This window comes from Miniopterus natalensis, chromosome 19, assembly GCF_054644295.1.
Source record: "Miniopterus natalensis isolate mMinNat1 chromosome 19, mMinNat1.hap1, whole genome shotgun sequence".
In the NCBI taxonomy this organism is placed as follows: domain Eukaryota; kingdom Metazoa; phylum Chordata; class Mammalia; order Chiroptera; family Miniopteridae; genus Miniopterus; species Miniopterus natalensis.
Window position 1 is genome coordinate 11,185,343 of NC_142099.1, and position 8,902 is coordinate 11,194,244.

The following is an 8,902-nucleotide window of genomic DNA, read 5'->3' on the forward strand; positions in this document are numbered from 1 at the left end:
ATGAGGTGAAGGAGAGGGCACTTCCTTCTGAGTAAATAAAGTCTCACAGACCCATTCTCAGCCCAAGACCCTTCTGTCATTGGAAATCAAGATCCTTCCAGAACCAGGAGGTCATGGTTCCATTCCCAGTCAGGGCACATGCCCAGTTGCAGGCTTGATCCCCAGTAGGGGGCATGCAGGAGGCAGCTGATTGATGATGTTTCCCTCTCATCGGTGTTTCTATCTCTCTATCCCTCTCCCTTCCTCTCTCTCTCTAAAAATCAATCAATAAAGAAATAAACAAATAAATAAATAGAAATCCTTCCAGGGCTTCCCACATATCCACCATCCCTGTCAACACCAACAGCCCCTGCCAAGCACCAGGTCCCTGCCAAGCACCAGACCTTACGTGAGGCACTGAGCACACAGCAATGAAAAGACAGGACCCCTGGCCTTTCGATGCACAACTGAGGGTCAGGAGCTGAATGCGCAAAGCGCCCTACCAGCTCCACCCGCCACCCTGGCTCCTATCATGGGTGCAGTGCAGACACAAGGGAGAGGGGCCAATTTTACTCTATGAAAGCAGAAAGCTGTTCTCCAGGCAGGCAGGGGACAATGATACTATAGGCAGAGGAAATAGTAAGAGCAAAGGCACAAAAGTGTGAAAGAACACAGTGACCTTGGAGAATAGCAAGGGGTTGAGGGAGACAGGAGTTTAGGGAAAGAGAAGGGGGCAGGGACAAAGGCAGACCACTAAAGTATAAACTCCATCTGGCCAGGAGATTTACCTGTTTTCTCACTGCTATGTCCCCAGAGTCCAGCACAGTGCCTGGCACAGAGGTAGTAAAGAACTATGGATGAATGAATGAAGCCACAGAATCAGACTCCCCTGAATCCTACCCTACCTCTGGACTTCCTATTATAGAAGCCAAAAGTGTCCTTATTGTCAGGTCAGATAGAGTTGGGTTTTCTGTTTTCTTGTACTTCAGCAGAAGTCAGCCTAACTGATGCCCATGTGATCTCATGTAATCCTCATGCCAGCTCTGAGAGTAAGGTATATTCTCTCCATTTTCCAAATGGGTAAGGTGAGCCCCAGAGAGATGAAGTTACCTACCGGAGGTCACACAGCACAGATAGCATGTCACATAGCCCAGATCCCCAGCCTGTATGACTGATACTAAAATCATGAGTTCTTGGCTGCAGCACTCAGTGCAGACCACCTTCCCCGGACACCAGGGCTGAGCTGAGTCAGGAGCCGCAGGAATGGAGGGCACCATGAATCTCCACAAAAGAAATGCTTGCTTCCTCTAAACCCTCAAGTATCAGATGCCAAACTAATCATCTTGTTTATTTCCTGCATTTCACAATCTTTTTTTGCGCTGTTGTTTGCACGTTTATTGTCTGTCTCTCCCCTTAGACTCCTCCCCTTTCTGTCTGTCCCCAGCATCTAGCACAGTGAATGAAGAAACAAACTGATTCAGGTACAGTTCTGCTTAATATCATTAATTCATTCAACAAATCCTGACTGAATACCTTATTCTAAGCGTGTCCTTGTGATGCTTACATTCTAATAAGATATTAAATAATCACATACATAAATCACAGAAAAAAATATGATCAGTACCATAAAGGAAAATATGGGGTGATATGAAACTATACAATAGAGCCCCTGATTTAGACAGCAGGGTGTCAGAGAGGGTCCCCAGATCTGAAAGATGAAGGGGTAATAGTGGTCCTAGGAGAGGGGAGAGCCTATGCAAAGGTCCTAAGGAGGAAATGAGCTCCATGCCTTTGAGAGACTAATGGATGAAGGGTATGCCTGGTGTGCAGTTGATGGTTTCGTTTTTTGACAGCAGTGGCCTGTGCTTCCTAGGATCTGCCCGTGGGGATAGGAGGGAAGAAGGGGACATCCTCCATGTTTACAGTTTGACAGCCTTTGCCAAGGATTGGGGGCCACAGACAAGCCTGACCCGGGCTACTGATGGAACCAGCTCCGTCCTCAATGTCTATGTCCAGAAATCTTGAGCCTGGTTACTTTTTCTTGGGCCAGTATAATTCAGAAAACTAGTCACTACAAGTCGCTCTGCCTGGGAGCTGTTGGGATGGCTCCAGAACGAGACAATATGGGCCAAGGCAAGATTCCAGCAAGGAGAGTTTTACAGATGTGATTTGCGTGGCCATGGCTACGGGCTTCACCAGAGCAGCACAGGGGGGTGGAGGCCACTGCACGCTGACGGTCACCCCCCTCTTCCCTGAAGCCCTCCCGGGCAACTTCCAAGGAGCCCAGGCCCCGCAGAGGCGGCGAGGGCACAGGGCTGGCTTGCTGCTAGAACCCGGCTGGAGGAAGGAGTTAAGAAGGGCAGGCTGATGGCCACAGACAGAGCGGTGTTTATCCAGGAACAGAGGTCGTACGTAGGCAGCGGAGGCCCCTGCCAGCTCCTCCCAGAAGGACTGGGCTGGGGGAGCAAGCCGGAGAGGAAGCTGCTCCCCCGGGGCTCTGAACGCCTCCGGGCCAGAGGCCAGGACCCGGCAGCGGCCCAGAGGTGAGGCCCGCACGCCGGGCACCCGACGGAGCCGGCGGTGGGCTCGGGCTCCCGGGCGGACGGTCGGGAGGGCGCGCGCGGCGGGGGGCGGCGCGCGGCCGCGGGGAGCGCGGGGCGGCGGGGCCTCCCGGAGCCCGCTGGGGGTGGCGGAGAATCAATGCGCCTTTGTGCTCAGCGGTTTCCCGGCGAGAAAGGAGTGCAGGGTGCGGGGGCGGTCCGGCGGTTGCGGTGGGGCTGGGAGACGGGGAGCGGGACCTTGGAGGCTTCGGGCGCGTGGGATTCTGTGCCCCGGGGGCGGTGGGGGTGCGTCTCCTGGGACAGGGCAGCCGCGGGGTGCGCAGCCGGGGAGCAGCCGAGTGGTTCCCGGGAGCCCCTCGGGAAGGCGGGGGAAGAGCGAGAGGAGGCCGGCGGGGCTGCGGCCCAGGGATGGCCCAGCCTGGACGTGGGATGGCAGCCCGTGGGGTCCCGGGCGTCTCCAGATTAGACCTGCGAGGAGACCCCGAGTCTTGGGAGTGGGCGGGGGAGAGGAGTGGGGCAGCGGCCAAGGGGCGTGTCTCTTCAGGGGGAGAGTGTATATGAAAGGGGTTCAGGACCTGCGTCCCCGTTTATGACGACAGACCTTTTGATCAGCGGGGGTTACTCTGGCCTCCTAACAGGAGTCTGGGACTCGAGTGGGTGCGCGGGGCCTTCTAACTCTTAAGTGGGTGCCATCGCAGTACCAGTGGGAGGGTCCGTGTGCTCGGACGTCCCGAGGCCTGCATCTGAAAGTGTGTCTGGCCCAGGGCTCCCTCCTTTTCTTCCCCGGGACCCCAGACTTGGCCGCCCTTGGTTTTTCCTGCTCGAATGGGGGCCGGTGCGCGCCGTGCGCCCCGGGAGAAGCCTCGGCGGCGGCGGGCGGCCCGGCGCACTTCCGCAGCATCACCCACCTCGCACCTTTTCTCTCCGCGCCCAGCCCAGCTCCCCGGGCCTCCACCGAGACGCCGCGTTTGGAAACTTGTGGCCTCAGAATTCGCACTTTCCTCCCCCCCGCCCACCGCATGTGGCTCTTGGAGAAAGCTGGCTACAGGGTGGGGACCGCGGAGCCCGGGGCCCGGTGGGCGCCCCGCAGCCTGTTCCCTAAGCGCCGCGCCCCGGGCCCGCCCGCGCGCGCCTGCCCCAACGTCCTCACCCCGGACCGCATCCCGCAATTCTTCATCCCGCCTCGGCTCCCGGACCCCGGCGGCGCCGAGCCCCAGGGCGCGCGCGAGGCGGGCGGGCGCGGCCTCCCCGCGGCCTGCTCGCTGCCGCACCTGGCGGGCCGCGAAGGCTGGGCCTTCCTGCCCGAGAGCCCGCACACCCGCCGGCGCGAGTCCCTGTTCCACCGGCGGCCTCCCGCCCGCGCCGAGCGGCTCCCCGCGGCGCCCGCCCGGCTGCACCTCTCCGCCCCGGACCTGCGCCTCTGCTGGGCCCCCGACAGCGACACGGCCTCGTCGCCCGATTCGTCGCCCTTAGGCTCCCCGGCCCGGCCGCCCAGGCCGCACTCGCTGTCGCCGGAGGAGGCGAGCTCGGCGGACACCAGCCCGTACGCGCCGCGCCGCGCGGAGCCGCCGCCGCTCTTCCACCTGGACGTGCTGCGCTGCCAGCTGCGGCCCGCCAAGGCCAGCGTGCTGCGCCTCGGGCCGCGCGGCGGGCAGCTGCGCCTCTCCGCCGAGTACCAGCCCGGGCCCGGGCGCCTGCGGCTGCGCCTGGTCAGCGCCGAGGGCCTGCCCCGCTCGCGAGCCGGCCCGGGCAGCGGCGGCGGCGGCTGCTTCGTGGTGCTGGGGCTGCGGCCGCGCTTACGGCCGCGGGGCCAGCGCAGCCGCGTGGTCAGATGCAGCGCCAACCCCATCTTCAACGAGGACTTCTTCTTCGACGGGCTCGGCCCGCCAGACCTGGCCGCCCGCAGCCTGAGGGCCAAGGTGCTGGACAGGGGCGCAGGGCTGCGCAGGGACGTGCTGCTGGGGGAGTGCGAGGCGCCCCTGATTGCCCTGCTGCCCCCCCTGGGCGGCGGGCTAGGCCCGGGGTCCTTCCTGGCGCCTGCCCATCTCAGCCTGTAGGCTGAGACCGTCTCTTCCTCAGGAGCTCGCCACTGGGTCTGCGGGCTCCACTGCTTCCATCTGCCCGGCTTGTATTTATTTTTGTTAATAAAAGGTCTGTTTGTGTCTAGTGGGACATCGCCACTTTGTGGCACCCGACACACTCTCAGGTCTGTAGCCACCCTCCTTCCTCTGCCCTAGCCCTACAGGTATGGAAGAAGCTCGTTCAGATTGTGTCAGTTGGAGCAGACCTGCAGCAGTGGCTCTCAAACTAGAAAGAGCATCAGAAACCCTGGGGTAGCTTGTTAAACATGCAGCGTCCTGGGCTCCAACCCCAAGAACCTCTGACATTATTTTCAGCAGGTCTGAGCTAAGAAGGACCTAGGATGCCCTCCAGTCACTGAGTCACTCCAGAAAAAGTCCTGTGACTGAAACCAACATAAGTCACCTTCCCCTGGGGGCTCCTGGGGGCTCCACAGGGGAAATCAACCTTCCCTCACCCATCTACCTCCCTACCCCAGCCACATGTGTCCTGAAGAGAGACCCAGTGTCTGTGTCTTGGGAGTGCCTTTAGGTGTCCTCTCTCTTGCCTGTCCCTTCCACACCTGTGCTACCTGGGGGGGAGGGGGACAAAGCCAGAGCCAGAGCAGCACTTGGGTACCTGTGTGAGCGCTGGGGGATGCCCAGAAAAGGGCACCCCAGTGAGTAGGGGAGGGTGTGGAAGATGGATGAGTGAATATAGGTCAGATTGTGCTTACCTCCTACCTGAATGTCTCTGACGTCAGCAGTGACCTTCTTCCCTGTCTCTCCACCGTCCCTGGAGCTGTTTCCTCTTGGCTCAGGCCAGGCTTGGAGGAGGGTAGGAGGGAAGGAGGGAGACACTGGACCAACTCAGCTTCTTTTGCCCTTCCCGCGGGCCCTTTCTCATTTCCACAGCGCCCTGAACGAGGGCGGAGCCTGCTGGATCCTGATAAACCTCAGCATGTGTAATGATAGCAACAGCACACACACCTCTCCATTCAGATCACTAGCCAGTTCCTTCTCCCTCTCCGGAGGTACACACACACACACACACACACACACACACACACACACACACACACACACACAAATACACAGGGCCCTACGCCTCCTAGGCCAGGGACATGGGTTGCTCCAGGTGTCCACCAGGTGGTAGCATTGACCAACAAGATTATAACCAGTCAAAGAACTACTGTTCCAACAACTTGTAAAGTCATTAAAGTCATTTATTCCTCCAGACAACTCCCTTGAGGGCTAAATACTATTGTGCTCAATGTGACCTTGGCCTTGACGTTAGTGAGGAGCAGAATTAGGATGGAACCCAGAGATTCTGGCTCTAAGTCGCTTCACTAGAATATACCTACCAGGTCATTTTCCCACCAGGTCACTCTGAAAGGGGTCTCCTCCTTCCAACCTTCCAACGTTTCAGTCTGTGAAGACCACCCCTTAGCCTAACTCTATCCCTAGTAATGTCCTCTATTTCAGCCCCAAATATTCCTGTAACAACCATTTGAAAATAACTGGAAAGAAATGTCGAAGTCATTTAACATTCATCCATGCATTTCTCCAACAAATACTTAGGGAGGGCCCATGAGGTAACAGGCATAAGGTTCAGCAGCGGTCAAGTCAGGCATGGGGATCAGACATGATACAAAATAAGTTAAATGTAAAAAATGTTACTGGATGGCATGTTATAGAGAAAAATAAAGCGGGAAAGGGTATCAGATGAAGAGAAAAAGGGAAGATTATAGGAATGGAGGGGGGAAGTTCCTGTATTTTACCTGATACCCCAGTTAATTGTCACACCCACTCAGTGAGGTAGGTGTATCCCCATTTTACCAGGGAGATGGATCAGAGAGGTGACTAAACTTGCCTGGGGATCGGCATGGCTGCAGGGAAGATTTTGGACTGTAGCTCCACCCAGACCCCCCTCCCACTACCCCCACCACTCAGAGGAGGCTGTGAGGTAGAATTCAAGTCCACCCCATTAGGGAGCAATTCGCCCAGTACCCAGTATTCATAGCTGTGAACTGTTCCCCTAGGATGGGAGCCACAACATTCCTGGAGAAACATGCCCTGGGGCAGATAAGGTGCTAAGAACGCCTCCTGTGTATAGGCTGAGCTGGCCTCCAAGCACAAACGCTTTCACAAGTACAAGCCAGACCCCTTTTGTAACTGAGGACTATTAAGTGGCAGGACACATTCTTATCCAAGACTTGTGTCCAAGCCCAAATGACCACAAATGTTCACTGACAGATGAGTGGTATAGGCAGGGTCATCATGGAAAGTTCAGGGCCAGAAGCTGGGGTCAAACTCCAGCTGTCCCCTCCACCCACAGTGGCCTTTGTGACAGGAAGGGGAAGGGGGGAGGTTGTGAGACCTATAGATGTGTACAGAGACTGGGTTGTCCTTTTTTTAATGGATCAGGGGGAAGGGTACCATCCTGTCCTTGAGTCACTGCAGTTGGTTGAGGTGTCCCCAGGCATGAACCTCCTAGAGAGAACCCCAAGAATGCTGGTTCCTAAGCACTGGATCGGCTTCCCAGAGGGGGTGGCCCTCAAAGGATGGCTGTCCAGGACCTACATGCTTTTCACCTTCACAGCCTCGGCCCTCCCTGGAAGGGCAGGCTTGCACTGAGCTTTAAGTGGTTTCTGTGGTTCAGGGGGTGGGGAGGAAGGGAAAGAGAAGTTGGTGACTGCTCCCCAGTTCCAAGCCCCCACCACCACCCTCCACCCCCTCCAGGCTGCTTGCCCCCTGTGTTGAGATGCCCCAGCCTGATAAAGCAACATGGGCACTTGGGCACGTGGAGGGTGAAATGATTCCCTTGATCTTATCACCCCTCCTCCTTGCCTGAGAATGTATGCGAGGAGGAAGCACCCACTGTCCTGCTTTGAAAGGACTGATTCTCGTCTAGAAAAGGGGCTGTGATTGGAGCAGGAGGGAAGAAGGTTAGGCACGAGGGGGGACTTCCCAAAAGGATAACCAAGGTACCTTTCTTGCCCTGGGGAGAAAGAACCGCACTCATCCATGCTTAAGGCAGAAAAGGGATAGAGACATGAGAATGTCTAAAAAGCATGTGACTCATTAGGCCTAGAGGCCAGGACCCTGTCTTCCTGACCCCCCCACTTCCTCCCCATCCCACACAGTGGCACAAAGTGGCACAGCTGGGAGAGGCAGCCATACCTGTGGTATCTGGGGTGGGCAGGGCTGCCTGGCACAGCACCAGGGCCAAATGCCCATCCCCGGGCACTCTGCACGGTCTCACTCTGTGCCCATGATTGGTAAGTCAGGAAGGGCCCGGGAGACCCAGAGTCACAGAGGAAGAGGGGCTTAAAGGGGAGAAGAGACAGAGAAGCAAGAGCTGGAGAGGAAAGAAAACAGACAGGGAGCCATAGACCAGGAGCAGCTGAGCAAAGCCAGTCACTGGAGGGAGGGGAGAGCAGGACACCATGCCCCAGCGCTCTCCTGCACCCCATCCCTCTGCCTTTTGCTGGCTCTACTCATCTGCCTGAGGGCACTGGGTGGGGTGGTATTTTGGAGGACTTTGCTTCTTACTCCAAGCCCGCCCAAGGACAGAGCCCCAAAACACACCAACATCCTGTTCTGTGCAGAGAAGTGCGCACAGACGCGTGGGCCACGCATTTACCAAAAGGACACGGGGCTAGTCAGAGGCTCAGAGGCACAAACACACACCCTCAGACTCTCCTTACAAGAAGGTCCCCAAAAGTTTCCACTTCACTCTTCCTCATTCCCCATCTCCTTGTCAACTATTTGGGGGTGGAAAAGTCCTCCTCTACTTCTAACCTTTGTCCCTCAAACTGCAGCCATTGGGAGACTCTGGGAGCTACCCAGGAACAGAGGTGCTGGTGGCAGCAGAGTGTAAAGCTCCGGGGCCTGGCAGGAGTGAAGGATGGCGAGATAGAAGGGCCCAGAAGGAAAAGACAGCTGCCTGCCCTCTCCACGCCAGGTGCCACGTGCGCCAGGTGGGGGGGAGTGGGCGAGTCACGAGGCTGTGGCGTGGCTGGCTTCTGCTCTGCTGTTTACCAGCTGGGAGGGAAAGCAGGAGGAGGTGCCAGGGAGCCTCCCCACTGCAGCCTGGCCCCAAGCCAGCTGGCCTGTTGGGTAACCAGCCAGGCCCAGCTAATCAAACTCTGGGCCAACGCTGTGCAGGAGAGAAGTGGCATCCAGAACCTGCTGAAGCCCCATCCTGCAGCCATCCCTCCACGGAGCCCTTTTCCCTATGCAGCCCTGCTGGGGGCCACTCAGCTTGGGGCTCTTCTTCCCCCAGCTAGCAAGTGCAGCATC

General features: G+C 57.7%; 1 protein-coding gene across 1 annotated transcript; it reads left to right on the top strand.

Annotated features, from left to right (window-relative positions):
• Positions 1 to 3,559: 3,559 nt before the first annotated feature.
• Positions 3,560 to 4,613, top strand: C2CD4D (C2 calcium dependent domain containing 4D). Its single transcript, XM_087827876.1, has one exon. The coding sequence runs from the start codon at positions 3,560 to 3,562 to the stop codon at positions 4,595 to 4,597; it is 1,038 nt and encodes a 345-aa protein (XP_087684002.1). The 3' UTR covers positions 4,598 to 4,613.
• The last annotated feature ends 4,289 nt before the right edge of the window (positions 4,614 to 8,902 follow it).

Excerpts from the sequence above, each read along its gene's own strand:
- C2CD4D (XM_087827876.1), top strand. The coding sequence starts at position 3,560 with ATGTGGCTCTTGGAGAAAGCTGGCTACAGGGTGGGGACCGCGGAGCCC.